Source organism: Phocoena phocoena, chromosome 10, assembly GCF_963924675.1.
Source record: "Phocoena phocoena chromosome 10, mPhoPho1.1, whole genome shotgun sequence".
Classification (NCBI taxonomy): Eukaryota; Metazoa; Chordata; class Mammalia; order Artiodactyla; family Phocoenidae; genus Phocoena; species Phocoena phocoena.
This window is the reverse complement of record NC_089228.1, coordinates 46187707-46203411: the sequence shown is the minus strand read 5'-3', so window position 1 is coordinate 46203411 and position 15705 is coordinate 46187707. Positions and strand designations below refer to the sequence as shown.

Genomic DNA, 15705 nt, shown 5'->3' with positions numbered 1-15705 from the left:
CTTTCTGGAGTCAATGGCTGTTGGGAGGATTCTGAGGGTTTTTAAACTAAGATCATTTGCTAGCCAGTAGTTCAAACTGAAGTTAGTGGCAAAAGCCTGGGTTAAATCTGCCAGATATCCCACAGACAAAACCTAAGATAGATTAACGATCCCTCCCTCTGCCCCTGACTTCAGAGTCTAAGGTGTTTTCTTCTTCCCAACCAGGGTTGTTCCTCTCCTGCCACAGCCACGTGATCATTATGACCAGACTCTGCAACAATTACTTCACCTTTTCCTCAATCCTCCCCATGTCTTCCCACACTATACACATCATCGCATCCCTAGTTAGCTCAGAAGTTCCTACTTATAAAACGTGTAACACCCTAGACCATCTCCCACCCTCTGACATGTGAGTCATGCCAATATCACCTCAGGAGTTATCACCTCATAATTCATGATCAATATAATCATTTTCTATAATTGCCTAAATCCAGTTACAACTATAATTTCCCATCTGAGTACTGATTTCACTATATGCCATAGGTTTTGGTTTTCATTTTCGTTCATGTCAAGGTATTTTCTAATTTCTCTTGTAAATGCTTCTTTCAAGAAATCATTAGGAAGCTTGTACATGGATTCTTGCAGACTCCATGTGTGTCTTTTTGCCTTACGATTTGGTTATGTATCCTTAGTACACCACTGTAATAAATCTTAGTCATGAGTAAAACTATATGCTGAGTCCTGTGAGTTCTTCTAGGGAATCTCTGAATGTGAAGGTGGTCCTGGAGATCCCTGATATGGTTTATGAGAACTAGATTGCATGAAGCATGTAAAGAATTTGGCGTAATTCTTGGCTCATGGTAAATTCTCAAAATAAGAATGGTAAAATTCTTAAATGGTAAAAAATAAGTGGTCACAGTGGCAATGGGGATGACCAGCACAGGGCCATGAACAGAATGGGCACCCAATGTCAATTATTCCAATCCCCATCCTATTCCTTCATTCACTTCCACTATATGCCCTCATATCTCAGCCTCTTAGTGAATGAACAGCCCAATACCTTTATAATGGCATCTCACTGCCGGCAAGTACCTCAAGTTCAGCCTCCTGTTTCATATAGCAGAACAGCAGGGCCCAGAAAGGCGAAATGAAATGTCCCATATCATGTCGTGAGTTGGTGACAGAGTTGAGACAAGAATCCAATTTGCCCTTTAAGTCCTACACTGGCTTCAATGTCACCTGGTACATGAGATGCAGACTAGGAGTAAGGTAATTAACCTGGGGCCAGGCTGTCAAGAACCCAGGTGCTATGGATGGGTTTCCTTCTCTTCCTGGAAAAAAGAAAACTTGAAAGCTAGGGAGGAAGAGGAGCCATAAATAAGCCCAGCTCTAAGTTAAATGAGACTACTTTCTGATCTAAAGGTAGAGTGAAATAATTTTTTTCCCTGCATCTCCATTTCAAAGGTACTGCTGTTGACTCCTAGGGGTTAGGCAGTGGGCAGGAAGTGGCTAGCACTGGGGGAGGAGTCAATATCACCCAGAATTGGAACAAAGGGCAAACAAGACTCAACGGATAGCCAGTGTAGCTGGTCTAGAGCATGCCCAGAGGAACCGCAGCAGGTAAACGAATTCTTTGGCTGGTGCACAGTTGCTTGAAGTTCTGGGCCATGTATGGAATGAAAAGACATGAGATCTGACGGCACCAGAAACCCACTTGAGCCCTGTGGGTCAACCCAGGGACTTCCCTGGTGGTCCAGTGGTTAAGGCTCCACGCATCCCTGGTGGGGGAACTAAGGCCCCACATCCCACATACTGTGCAGAGCGGCCAAAAAAAAAAAAAAAAAAAGAACTCATCCCACCCTCCAGCCCACCATGTAATGTGCAAATGAGGTGAGCAACAGAGGAGCACAAAAAGTGTTGAAGGATAACAGAAAGGATGTACTCGTATAAGAGAATTCCCAGGCTTGTGGCCTTAAGTGGTGGCTTCTCTCAGCGTGCGTGCATTAGAAACAGCAGCGGTCTAAGCAGATAGGTTAGGGGGTCCCCTGAGAAAGAGAACAAAGAATGACTTTCTTGAGAACCCATTCTGGCCTAACCCATTTTGTGATCTAAGCCCGGCTGCAACGCTTGCCCTTGAACAGGTCTCAGTAATTAATGATCTTAAAGGAGGGAATGCAGAAACACCGGAGGACCAGTCAAGAAACCATAGTGCAGACTTGGGGCTGCCTCCTGGTTCCTCAAGGGATATACATAATAACATATCTTTGAGTTCTGCAGGAACTAAGCCCCCCACCCCCCGCCGCCACCAGGTGGAGGATGGAGTTAAGATGTCAACCCTCCTGAATTCCATCAACTAAAGCTTGGACTCTGTCAACCTTTGCCCGGATTCTATGCTAAATTCTGCTCCCCTCAAGCCCCCTCATGAATATGCATGAATGCATGTATCATTAGCTTAAACCTTCCCCAACTTTGCTGTTCAGGGTGACACTGCTTTGGGAAAGAGCTCTGGTGTTGTCCTTACTTGCTGCAAGTAATAATAGTCTTCCTTCTCCCGATCACAGTGGGCGGTTCCCCGCCTCAGCCCCACTCCCTTACTGATTGCTTCTTAGACGAAATGAGAGACACACAACCGTCTGCGCAAAGTTCCGCCGACTTACGGACAGAGGGCGCCTCAGGACTGAGAACTGCCTGCGGGGCCTACCTAAAGACGCCCTTACGGAGGCGGCGGGCAGCGGAATTACGTCACCGCCTTTCCGGCCCTGAGGCCCCCAAGGCCTCTCTAGCAGGCCCGGAGGTCGCCTATGCTGATTGTTGATCCTCCTCGACTGCCCCGCCCACCATCCCACCATGGTGACTCCACCCCCACCCTCACCCGGAGGTGCGGCTGGAGTGGGGAAGGCTGAGACTTGACCCAGGCCTGCCCCGGCCATTCCGGAGGACTGGGAGGGCAGCCGCGTGGGCCGATTTCCCAGGGAGGCCAGCCTCCACCTGCCGGTATAGCTGGCCACCCTTCAGTGGCCCGGACCCAGACGAACGGGTGGCTGGACCTGCTGTCATGGGAAGGGCTCAGTGCAGCGTGATGGGTCAAAGCCGGAAACCACACTGAGCTGGAGACTCTTCCCCCTCCTCTGAGCACTCCGGTCACATAGGCTCCCTTGGGACGACCCTGCCACATGCCTTAGAAGCACGTCCCCTACACCCTGACACGCAGCACACATTGACCTGGCCTTGTCCTCTGGGTCTCCACTTAATTACCACCTGATCAGTGTGGCCTCCCTGACTCCTCACCCTCCTTCCCGCTCTGCCCTCTTTTTTTTTTTTAATTTATTTAATTAATTAATTTAGTTTTGGCTGCGTTGGGTCTTGTTGCTGTGCGCAGGCTTTCTCTAGTTGCGACGAGCGAGCGGGTGCTACTCTTCATTGCGGTGTGTGGGCTTCTCATTGCAGTGGCTTCTCGTTGCGGAGCACGGGCTCTGGAGCGCAGGCTCAGTAGTTGTCGCACACGGGCTTTGTTGCTCCGCGGCATGTGGGGTCTTCCCGGACCAGGGCTGGAACCTGTGTGCCCTGCATTGGCAGGCGGATTCTTAACCACTGCGCCACCAGGGAAGCCTCCCACTCTGCCCTTCTTTGCAGCACTTAACACAATTGTGATGATATGCTTCTTCGGTCAAGGCCATAAACTCCAACAAGGCAGGGACAAGGTCTATTTCATTTAGGGTTGTAGCAAAATTTCTGGCAATTGAGTGCACAGTAAATATCTGTTGAATGGATAGAAGGTGCTGTTCCAAGAAAGGGGGAAATGAATGGATGAGTGGGTGTGAGTGAATGAATAAATGAAGGTGAGAATGAATGTAAGATGGTGCTGCCATCCATTAAAAACTGAGGGACAAAGTTCAGCTTTTTGGAGTTGACCCACAGTTTCTGATTTTATATGTATATATATATATATATATATATATATTTTTTTTTTTTTTTTTTTTTTTTTCTGCACATCTTGCAGAATCTTAGTTCCCTGACCAGGGATTGAACCCGGGACACCGCAGTGAAAGCACCAAGTCCTAACAACTGTATCACCAGAGAATTCCCTTTCTTTTCTTATTTTTTAAAACATTTATTTATTTATATTTTTGGCTCCGTTGGGTCTTTGTTGCTGCGCGCGGGCTTTCTCTAGTTGGGGCTACTCTTTGTTGCGGTGCGCGGGCTTCTCATTGCGGTGGCTTCTCCTGTTGCGGAGCACGGGCTCTAGGCACGCGGGCTTCAGTAGTTGTGGCTCGCGGGCTCTAGAGCACAGGCTCAGTAGTTGTGGTGCACGGCCTTAGTTGCTCTGCGGCATGTGGGAATCTTCCCAGACCAGGGATAGAACCCGTGTCCCCTGCACTGGCAGGCAGATTCTTAACCACTGCCCCACCAGGGAAGTCCTGGGAATTCCCTTTCTGACCATATTCTAAGGCTAAGGAGAGTTGGTGGAGCTGAGTACTTGCTGTGGTTGCCATGAGCAATCAGAGAGGACTTCATGGAGGCAGAGTGTGGATGTTTTCAGCTCCCTGCTGGGAGGAGCTGCACAAGGCAAAGGAAGCTCCCTCAAGAGGGGATGTAGGAATCTTATGGTCACCTGAGGAGACAAAGTCCCTGTTTGCAGGTCATTTAGGAAGTTAAAGAGTAACTTGGGGGTTATCAGAACTGGTTGAATCGAGTCTGAACCTCATCACCTATTGCAACAATGAGCTAGGTTGCTTGACTAAACCCTTAGTGTCAACGGCACAGCTTTCCCCTTCTTGGGCCTGCTGGCAGGGACCTGGCCTGACATCTCACAGAAGGTCCCCAGCAAACTGTCAACTCACCTCACCCAAGCTAGAGCAGGTATCAGAAAAAGTCCCCACTACACTCTGAACCTAGATCCTTATTGTAAAATAAAACAGTTTGTTTGAAGTCCCTATCATCTCTGACATTTCATAATTCCAAGATTCCCAGTCTGTATTTTGTTTTTTTTTTTTTTTTTTTTTTTTTCACCTGTATGTGGGCCTCTCACTGTTGTGGCCTCTCCCGTTGCGGAGCACAGGCTCCAGATGCGCAGGCTCAGAGGCCATGGCTCACGGGCCCAGCCGCTCCGCAGCATGTGGGATCCTCCTGGACCGGGGCACGAACCCGCGTCCCCTGCATCGGCAGGCGGACTCCCAACCACTGCGCCAGCAGGGAAGCCCCCCACTCTGTATTTCTTGCTAGAGAAGTATGCAAGCCAGTTGGCGAGAGGCTTGGAGACTGAAGTCTGAGCCTGTGCTTGAAGGGTCCTCTGTCTGGGAGGTTCTGTGGGTCTTTTAAAGATAAGGAAGGGGTGGATGTGAAACTTAGTAAGTGCTCGGTGCATTTCTGCTGAATGAACTAGCAAGTTAATGAATGCATGAATTCATGGGTAAATAAAGGAGTGAATAATCAGTAAGTCACGGGGGTGAGGATGGAGTCAAGGAAGGCTTGGCAGAGAAGCTGCTGGAGCTGGGCCTGAAAAGGTCAGAACAAAGCCTGAAGCTGGTGAGGGGGCTGTGACCATAGCTAGAGGTTTCCTTCTGGGCTTTTTCCTAGTCCCGCCTCCTCCTCCCACATGACAAGGTCCTAACAAAATCCAGGGGAACGTTTTGCTCCCAGGTACTGTCTCGCCAGGGTTATTTACTGTAACTTGCAGTCACCGGGCAAGGTCCAAGTGGACAGATTTTTCTACCCTCAACTTGTCAAGACCTCCCAAACTGTCTGGCACCCAGAGAACAACGTGTCCAGAGCTCAACCTGGAAGAGCACAGCCATGGTGGTCTGGGGTCTGGTGCTGGGAGCTCTGATGGTGGCCACTGTGGGGTACCTGTGCCTGCAGGAGCTGCTCCGGCAACAGAGACCCAGGGAGCCCCCTCTGGATAAGGGCTCCGTGCCCTGGCTGGGCCATGCTATAGCTTTCCGGAAGAATATGTTTGAATTTCTGAAGCACATGCGGGCTAAACACGGGGACATATTCACGGTGCTGCTAGGGGGCCAGTACTTCACCTTTGTCATGGACCCTCTCTCCTTTGGCCCCATCCTCAAGGATACGCAGAGAAGACTAGACTTCGTGGAGTATGCGGAAAACCTGGTGCTAAAGGTATTTGGATACCGCTCCGTGCAGGGAGACTACCACATGATACACTCAGCCAGCACCAAGCACCTCATGGGGGATGGCTTGGAGGAGCTCAACAAAGCCATGCTGGACAGCCTGTCCTTGGTTATGCTGGGGCCCACGGGCCCCAGTCTGGATGCCAGTAGCTGGCGTGAGGATGGCCTCTTTCACTTCTGCTACAACATCTTGTTCAAGGCCGGCTACCTGAGCTTGTTCGGCTACACAAAGGACAAGGAACAGGACCTGCTACAGGCAGAGGAATTATTCGTGCAGTTCCGCAAGTTCGACCGCCTGTTCCCCAGGTTTGTCTACTCCCTACTGGGACCCCGGGAGTGGCTGGAAGTGGGCCGGCTCCAGCGTCTCTTCCATAAGACGCTCTCTGTGGAACACAACATGGAGAAGTACGGCATAAGCAACTGGATCACCTATATGCTTCAGTTTCTGAGGGAGCAGGGAGTCGCCCCGGCCATGCAGGACAAGTTCAACTTCATGATGCTCTGGGCCTCCCAGGGTAACACAGGGCCTACCTCTTTCTGGGCCCTCCTGTTCCTCCTGAAGCATCCAGAAGCCATGCGGGCTGTGAGGGAGGAGGCCGCCCAGGTCCTGGGAGAGGCCGGGCTGGAGGCCAAGCAGTCCTTCAACTTTAATGTCGGTGCCCTGCACCGCATGCCGGTGCTGGACAGCGTGATGGAGGAGACGCTGCGGCTGAGGGCCGCGCCGACCCTCCTCAGGGTGGTGAACGGTGACCACAGCCTGAAGATGGCCAGTGGGCAGGAGTACCTGCTCCGCAATGGAGACGTCCTGGCCCTCTTCCCTTATCTCTCAGTGCACATGGACCCCGACATCCACTCAGAGCCCACCACCTTCAAGTACGATCGCTTCCTCACCCCCAGCGGCAGCCGAAAAGTCGACTTCTACAAGGCAGGCAAGAAGATCCACCACTACACCATGCCATGGGGCTCGGGTGTCTCCATCTGCCCTGGGAGGTTCTTGGCCCTCAACGAGATGAAGCTCTTTGTCCTGCTCATGGTCACACACTTTGACCTGGAGCTGGTGGACCCTGACACGCCTGTGCCACCCGTGGACCCCCAGCGCTGGGGCTTTGGCACCACGCAGCCCAGCCACGAGGTGCGATTCCGCTACCGCCTGCGCCCGTGGAGTGAGCTCTGCCCAGGTGGCCGCAAGCCTGGCTAGGGGGTTCCCTTGGGGTCTCCAGCTCCGCTCAGCCCTCTAAAGCCCCAGACCAGCCCTTCCTCTGACCTGCTTGGCCTCCTTCTAGGCACCTCACAGGCTTCTTCTTCTCTCTTTAAAACACTGTCTCTCACAGTGGATTCTGCAGAAACTGCCTCTCACGGGAAGTCCAGGGAAGGGGAAGTATCTGTGGACAACTCAGTTTGGGGGCTAATACATGCCTCGACAAGTCCTGCAGTATAGACACAGGTTACGGTGGGCAATGCGGCATCTTGCAAACGTTAGTCTCCACCCACCCTCCCACCCTGCTTTTGTTGTTTTTCCTCAACACTTATTGCACATCCTGTGGAATTCAGGGTTTAGAACAGTGTCATCCTATAGCAGTATGAGGTAAGCCACACGCATAATTCTTAATTTCCTGGTTGACACATTTTTTAAAAGTAAAAAGAAAGAGGTGAAATTCATTTTTATACTATATTTTACTTGACCTGATATATCTAAAATATTAGCATTTCAACAGGGAGTCAATATAAAGGTATTCATGAAATATTTTTACATTTCTTTTTCCCTTCAAAATCTGGTATGTACTTTTTAACCCTTGATACTGAGCACATCTCAGTTCAGATTAGCCCCATCCTAAGTACTCAGCAGCTACGTGGGGCTAGTGGCTTCTGTATTGGAGAGAGCAGCTCTAGAGAAGGGCTGCCTTTCACATAGGAGTTGTTCAGGGTCCCTCCTCCATGCCCTCCTCTCCCCTCTGTACCCCTACCTTGGGGTGATCTCAACCCCTCACTTGGTTTCCACAACCATTGCTGGGCTCAGAGCTCTCGGCTACCTCCCGACCCCCAATCTCCCCACAGGGGTCTCACAGCACCTCTGACTCAGTTCGGCCCACACAGAACTCAGCATCTGTCCCCCCAACCTCTGCCCTGGACCACCTGCTTCTCCTGATTTCCCTGCCTCTCTTTGCTCGGGACACCACCATCCACCCCATCCCCCAGGGCAGATACTGAGGAGACACACTGGCTCCTCCCTTTCTCTCCCCCATAGGGAGAGAGTTCTGTCAGCCTGACCCCCTGTGGTGCCGCTGAACCTTGTCCCCCCCCTCCCCCCGCTTCCCCCCCCCCAGCATCCCCCCGCTGCCCTTCTCATAGCTCAGAACTCGACATCTCTCTCCACGTGGGGCCTGTGGGCCCTCCATTTACCCTGCTGCCAGAGACTTTTTTTTCCCAAAAGCACCTCTGGGTGTGTCCCCCTTTTACTTTTCTGGCTCCCCATCACCTCCACACACCTGACATTTAAGTTTTGCCACAGTTGGTCCCCAAATTTTCAATCCAGTGCAATTCAACGTTGGCAACTTTCTCCAGTGGAACTGTCCGTAAAGTACAGGGCTCGCTTTCACTGTTAACCCTGGTGCGAGCTACTCCCGGAAGCCTTCTTGAACCTCGCCCATCCCATCCTCTGACCAGAAATGGCCTCCATCCCCTGGATCTCCCCTACCACCGAGTGTATCACAGCACATCTGTTATGTCATTGCTTTCTGTGTCCTGGTTTCTGCCTCCTGCCCCCTGCTCCAGACTGGAACCCATAGGGCTTGGTATCTTATTCCTTCACCTCTGACCCCAATTCCCTAAATGTAGATTAAATTACAGAAACATGACTTCCAGACTCGGCTAATTTACTTCATGTCCTCAAATAATTTCCTTCCCCTCCCACCTTCACTCAGCTTTCCGGCCTGTGAAATGGAGACAATCCCTGTTGCCAGGCGTGCTTACCAGGGCTGGGAGAGAGTGAGAGGGTGCTACTGCCAGAGCTGCAGCGGGCTGACGGCAGGGCCCTGGCTGGGGCTGGGACAGGAAGCGTAGTGACCGTGGGAGCTGATAGAGGGTCCTGGAGAAGGGAGGCCCAGGCAGCATGGACCCCCTGCAGGGACCACCCGGGGGGCTTCTCTCTGCTACCCCAACCCTACACCTCTGACTGGCCTCTTCCTTTGTCTTAAGGTTGCCTGTTTTGCCCCGAGTTTGGCCAGGATAACAGGCTGTTAGAGTGGGCAGGGGCCAGGCCGGGGACAGGAGTCTGTCCTCACTAGCTGGGTGACTCTGGGCTGGGGCCTGCCTTCTTCTGGGTCTAGCTGCCCCCAAATGGTGACATCTGCCTGGAGCCTGATAGAGCTCTGACTGGCTAGGAGAAACCAGGCATCTGACCCCCTTCCCCAAGGGCCAGGGGCGCAAGGAGAAGAGCCCCATGGGGCACACAGGAGAGGGAGAAGGGGCCTTGGAGGCCAGGAGGTGTCTCTGGGCAGCTTACCAGCAACCTCCTCCACGCAGCCAGGCCCTGTGCCAGAGCAGGTGTGGGAACAGGGATAAAGACACAGGGCTTCCCTACACCTCCTTGGCCCTGCCCGGACCTGGGTGCTGCATCCCTTCATTTTCCACACACCCAGAGGACTGTGGACCAGGAGCCAGGCCTGTGGACAGGTTGGGACGGGGCTGTGGGCCCAAGCCCACTAAGTCAGGACAAAGAGGCCTCAGCTGAGAGTGGCCACGGGCAGACGTCCCAGGAACTTCATGGATCCTGTGATCGGTTTGAGGGTCTGCCTGGGACCGAGGGAAGCCTCAGGGGGGTCAGGTGTGAGGTGAAGACGAGTGTACCATCCCACAGTCAGGGATGCCCACCATAACAACAGCCCCTCCCCCAGGAAGTGGCGAGCAGCCAGGATTAGCCTGTGCACGTGGAGGCCCATGCCCACCTGCTGGCAGGGGAGGGGCCCGTGGCACCTGTAGTTGTATTCCCCCTGGCCTGGGGACTGCTGGACACACCCTCCACAAGGGCACCCTTCCTGCCCCGGCAGAGGGGGCAGCGAAAAGACTGAGACCCACAAGGACGCATCTAGTCGCTGCCTGTCCTCACCCAGCAGTTCTGTCTGCGAACCCCTCATTCCTGCACCAAATTTTCTCTCCGTGTATCCTCTCTGAGGATAGCTTGTAACAAAGCAAGATCAGGAATGACGTGCCAGTGGTGGAATTGCAGGCCCCTAGGAAAATAAAGAGATATTTTTCTATAGGCAGTAACTGCTGTGAACGCTCACACCACACTTCACAAGGTGGAGGGTGGGCAGCCCTGTTCCCAAGCAGAGGCATGCCCACCCTTCTCCCTGGCTCAGCCGGGCAGGAGAGTCTCCCTTGCCTCAGAGCCTGAGAGCCAAGAGAATCCTGGGGGCTTTCCTCAGACCTCAGGTAGGAAATACAGGTATGTTGGGCAGTGCAGACGGGAAGCCAAGCCTCGGGGTGGACAGAGAGTGGCAGGAGGAACCAAGGTCCAGGCTGGGAAGTCAGGTCAGGATGGAGAGGGCACTGTCCTGGCCCTCTCCATCCTGACCTGTGTATGAGAGCCAACCTCCAATTCACTCCCTGACCAGTGCCAGCGAGCCTTCTCGCAAACTGCACTCAGAGCCCTCACTGTGGTCAGCTGTGGTGTATGGCAACTGGACAGTGGGAGGGACCAATGGGCCACCTATAGCCAGGCCTTCTCCTCCCCTTTAGGCACAAGCTTCAGGGCACTACATCTTATACACCTGTTATTTACAGAGAGCACACACCCACATTTACGCAGCCGGAGGAAGGCACATAGGAACACACGGAAAACCCACGGGCACGTACTCAGACGCGCATGGACACAGCGACACATTCACGCTAGATCCATATACACAGCCATATGTGCTCCACACGGCCCCAACAGCAACACAGACACGCACACAGACCACCCACACGCACACACGCAAATCCACCAACGCTGGTGACAAGCCCTGCTGGGTGTCCCTTGCCTGGCATACCTTGTCCCATCCCATCTGTGTGTCATGGGCACCCAAGTCAGAGACTCTGGGAACCTAGATCCTACCAGTACGGCTCAGGCTGTATCTCACCTGTCAGGCTGCCATGTGGGCAGGACTGAGGTCCCCTGTCGGGCAAGATTTCAAGAGCTCTAAAATAGAACGTCACCACCACATCCACATCCTCAAACAAACCACCACCTTCATATCCAGAGGATCTTCATTTCCCAGGGGACTGAGTGGGCTCACAGTCCTTCCTGACAGTGGGGAATCTGGGGCCTTGGGGAGAGAGAACCAGAGGCGCCAGAGCTGAGACACAGTGGGAAAAATCAGCCAGGTCAACTCAGGCAACATCCAGGGACAGCCCTGCTCATGACACATGTGCTGTGACCAGACCATCCAAGCTCAGGGGAAGAGAAGAAAGAGTGGGCAGGATACTGACCACCTGCTCAATTCTCTATCCATCCAGCTATTCATTCAAAAAAAAAAAAGAAAAAAAAGGTAGTGAGCACCTACTACATTCCCAGCACTGACTGAAGCATGGGGGATGCAGATTTTACACCAGGCAGAGTCCCTGTTCCCCTGGAGCTTACGTCCACCCAGCCGTATGTCCTCCTGGTCTCCATGCTATCCATCTAAAGGTTTCCCTCTGAGCACTACACAGAGGCTCTGTGCTGGGTTTTGCAGGACATGGCAGGTTGTGCCACGTGGCTCTGGGAGGTAAGAGAAAGCAGTGATGCTTCAGAAGCTCAGGAAAGAGAGATGGCACTGTAGGCCAGGGGCTCCCTGGTGAAAGGCTTCTCAGTGGATGTGTCAGTGGGCAGGAAGGATGCGGACCATGGGAGACATGAAGCACCCAGGCAGGGCATATCCGTCAGGAATCCTTAGATCGCAAGTAACAAAACACCACCACCCCAAACTGGAAAGGAATTTATTGGTTCGTGTCACTGTCAAGTCCAGGCTTGGGATGAGCTTCAGCTGTGCCTTGATTCTAGGGCTCGAGCGCTGCCCCCAGGATCTGCTCACTCACTGCTGTCACCTCACCTTCTGAAGTTCGAGCCAATGAAGGAGCAGCTCCAGACCTCACATGCCCTTGGCTTCAGTTTCATGCCTCTGTTCTAGCATGCTCTAGTCACGTTACATTTCACAAGCTCTGCCTGGGTCATGTGTCCATCCATAAATGAATCACTGTGCCAGGGAAACATAAGGTCATCACTGATCAAAGACCCATGCTCTACCCAGCCTCCACCCTAAGCACAGGGCAGAGTGACCCCGGAGTGGTTTCCCAGAGCAAGTAGGATTCAGTTACACGACAAGGGTGAGGGGATAACTGGCTGGAAAATGATCCCTGTTCCATAAGGGAGCCGGAAAGCGCAAAAGCAAAGACTGGAACGTGCAGGAAAGAACAATGCGTGTGGCAACCAGGAAATGAAAAGGGAGGTGAAGGAGTACAAGCGCGAAACGGTGTATGGGATTCTAATTGTGAAAGCTCCAGGCTTAAATTGGACAAACGTTCTGGACTTGATAGTGCAGGGTCTAGGGAGCCCTGAAGCCTCCTGAGAGGGGGCGTGGGAGGCAGAGGGAGGCAGATGCTCCTGGACCACCAGGAACACGTGTTCACTCTGCCTCCCACCCGCAGACTCCCATGTGTGGAGCACCTCCAGCCCCTCCTGACTGCCAGACCCTGGATCCACCTTCAAGGCTGTGATAGCAAACAATCTTGCAGTAATATTCCCCCAGCTGAGCCACAGGGAAGGCGGAAGTCTGGTGGGTGGCAGGCCTCGGGCTACTCTGAGGGGGATGGGAGAGATGGCTGAGGGTGTTGTGGTTACTCTGGTTGCTGGGTGTAGATTGGATGAGAGCACGAGGATAGGAAGCACAGAGGTCAGCTGGGAAACTACGGCAGCCATTCAGGCCAGCGAGTATGGAGTCCTGGAAGGCAGTGGAGAAAGAGGAGGGAGAAGACAGGAGACAGTGAACGCTGCTGATGGCTGAGGACCAAGAACTGACTGGTTTAGCAACATGGTCACTGAGACCTCTGAAGGGAGGACTTCGGTGGATGCACAGCTGAGCTGGGTCCCATCTGCTCTCATGGACTGTGGTGTGGCCACTCAGGCTGAATTTTTCCTTGTGCCCCCCTTGTTGGGGGAGTCCTCAGCCTGCCTCTCCCCGAGGTCATTCATGCCAGTTATATCTTCTTGGCCACTGAGCCTACTACTCTCAGAATAGCTGGACGGTGGGGCCTGGGCAAGGTAAGGAGCCTGGTGTCGTCTGAGCACAGTGGCCAGGAAAGCCTTGAGGTACCGGCGGAAGCGGCGGCTGGAAAACGCATAGAGGACGGGGGTGAAGCAGCAGTGGAGGAAGGCGATGCTCTCTGTCACCTGCAGCGCATAGTCCAGGTGCTGGCTGACCTTGCAGTCCCCAAAGACTTGCAGGTCCAGCAGCGAGTGCAGAAACAAGGTGACGTTGTACGGGAACCACAGCACAAAGAAGGCCACCACCAGGCCTATGGCCATCCTCAGAGCCCGGCTCTGGCCTGGAGGCCTCAGCCTGGCCAGGACGGAGCCAATGCGGGAATAGAAGAAGATCATGGCAAGCAGGGGGAGGAGAAACCCCAGGAGGTTCTGCTGGAAGTGGAGGAAGAGCTTCCAGATGGTCCCATGCCCCCCAAAATCCGCAAAGCAGTCCCACACGCCTGGGGCGTTTTCATGCGTCCTCACAAAGACCATGTCGGGGATGGAGACAGCCAGGGCCACAGCCCACACGACAGCTGCGAGGAGCAGGCTCTTGGCCCGGGTCCTCAGCCGGTGGTGGGGCTGAGCGCAAACAATCTCCAGGTACTTGTCGAGGCTCATGCAGCTAATGAAGAAGATGCCACTGTAGATGTTAATGGTGTAGAGGGTGCTCACCACCTTGCATAAGAAACTCCCAAAGACCCAATGCCAGGCCACAGAGATGCCCCAAAAGGGCAGCGTCACCAGAAACAGGAGGTTGGAGATGGCCAGGTTCAGCAGATAGATCTCGGTCATCCGCCTTCGAGGCACATACCGGAGCAAGACCACTAGGAGAAGGAGGTTCCCGCCCAGGCCCAGCACAAAGATCAGGCCATAGAAGAGTGGCAGAAAGACTCTGCCAAACGACAGCACCTCGTCCTTCCTGCAGACCATGAAGGCCACGTCGCCCAGGAAGTACTCATAGTCATAGAAGGAGCTGCTGTTCTCAGAACTGGCCACCTTGGTGCTGGGTGGCAGAGGAGAGGCGGTGGCGGCCATGGCGGGAGGACACATCCAGTGCTGGAGCTCTGTGGGCCAGAGAGCAGTGTGAGCAACAGGAGACAAATCCACCCTCTCTCCAAACCCACTTTAGCCAGTGCTCTGGGGTGTCCAATAGACTCCTCGCATTCACGCCAGTAACCCATAGGCTAGCAAGTACGGGAACAAGGATGAGGAGCCCAAGGCTACCACTTAATAGTTATGTCACCTTGGGGAGCTGACTTAACCTCAGATGTTCTCACAGTACTCACTTCTTTTTTTTTTATTTTTATTTTTTGGTACGCGGGCCTCTCACTGTTGCGGCCTCTCCCGTTGCGGAGCACAGGCTCCGGACGCGCAGGCTCAGCGGCCATGGCTCACAGGCACAGCCACTCTGCGGCATGTGGGATCCTCCCGGACCGGGGCACGAACCCGTGTCCCTGCATCGGCAGGCGGACTCTCAACCACTGCGCCACCAGGGAAGCCCAGTACTCACTTCTTTCATGATGGTTTCTCTTCTTTATTTTCCCCCTCATCATTTATGAAGACTGATAATGTCTTTCATGTTTTTCTTTATTATTTAGGGATACCAATTCACTTATTTATTGTGTACATACTCTTCCTCACGTGTGGCTTGAAATTATTCTTCTTTGTGTGGCTTATAATTTTTTCTTTTTAATGAGAGCTTCTCTTCAGTGGGGCTTGCTTTTTCTATAAATACCTAGTGTGCCTACTCTGGCTTTGAACTCTCTTTACTTCTCTCACTTGAGGATTTCCCTTCCTTTGGTTATTTTAAAAATATTTTATTTATACATATTTAGTTTCATGTCAATATCTTCATTTATAAATATTTAATATTTTAAAAATATTTTATCCACTATTTCTAGGTTTGCAGCAGAAAGGTGTGAACCGGCATGTCGACAGACTCAGAACTAAACCTACTAATCCCTCAGTTTCCCCATCTCTAACATGCTATTAATTATAGTGCCTTTTCGTGGGGTTCTTGTGAGGCTTAAATGTTATAATTCAGACAGAGCATTTTGAGCTCTATGAAGAATGCCCAGAACATAGGAGGCACTCAATAGACATTTGCTTAAATTATTGCTTTGCCCAGAGCTGAGTTCATCATCTTCCAGACCAGCCTCTTCTCCTCTCCCTTGTCTATCTAACTGAAGAGCTCCACCAGCTATTCGGTCACCTAAGAGTGAAACGTGGGAGACATCACAGACCCCTTCCCTGCAACCCTCATCATCACCCTGTGTGTCTCTACCTCTTTACTGCTATCTCCAGGTTCCATAAAAATACATACATGATAAAAAT

The 15705-nt window shown here is 52.6% G+C and overlaps 2 protein-coding genes across 2 annotated transcripts; one reads left to right on the top strand and one right to left on the bottom strand.

Annotated features, from left to right (window-relative positions):
* Positions 1 to 5772: 5772 nt before the first annotated feature.
* On the top strand, positions 5773 to 7308 carry CYP8B1 (cytochrome P450 family 8 subfamily B member 1). The gene has a single exon (XM_065885929.1). The coding sequence runs from the start codon at positions 5773 to 5775 to the stop codon at positions 7306 to 7308; it is 1536 nt and encodes a 511-aa protein (XP_065742001.1).
* A 5920-nt stretch (positions 7309 to 13228) lies between these two features.
* Positions 13229 to 14426, bottom strand: ACKR2 (atypical chemokine receptor 2). The gene has a single exon (XM_065886232.1). The coding sequence runs from the start codon at positions 14419 to 14421 to the stop codon at positions 13246 to 13248; it is 1176 nt and encodes a 391-aa protein (XP_065742304.1). The 5' UTR covers positions 14422 to 14426; the 3' UTR covers positions 13229 to 13245.
* Positions 14427 to 15705: the final 1279 nt, after the last annotated feature.

What these genes read in the sequence shown, in the direction of transcription:
- CYP8B1 (XM_065885929.1), top strand. Translation starts at nt 5,773, where the DNA reads ATGGTGGTCTGGGGTCTGGTGCTGGGAGCTCTGATGGTGGCCACTGTG.
- ACKR2 (XM_065886232.1), bottom strand. Translation starts at nt 14,421, where the DNA reads ATGTGTCCTCCCGCCATGGCCGCCACCGCCTCTCCTCTGCCACCCAGC.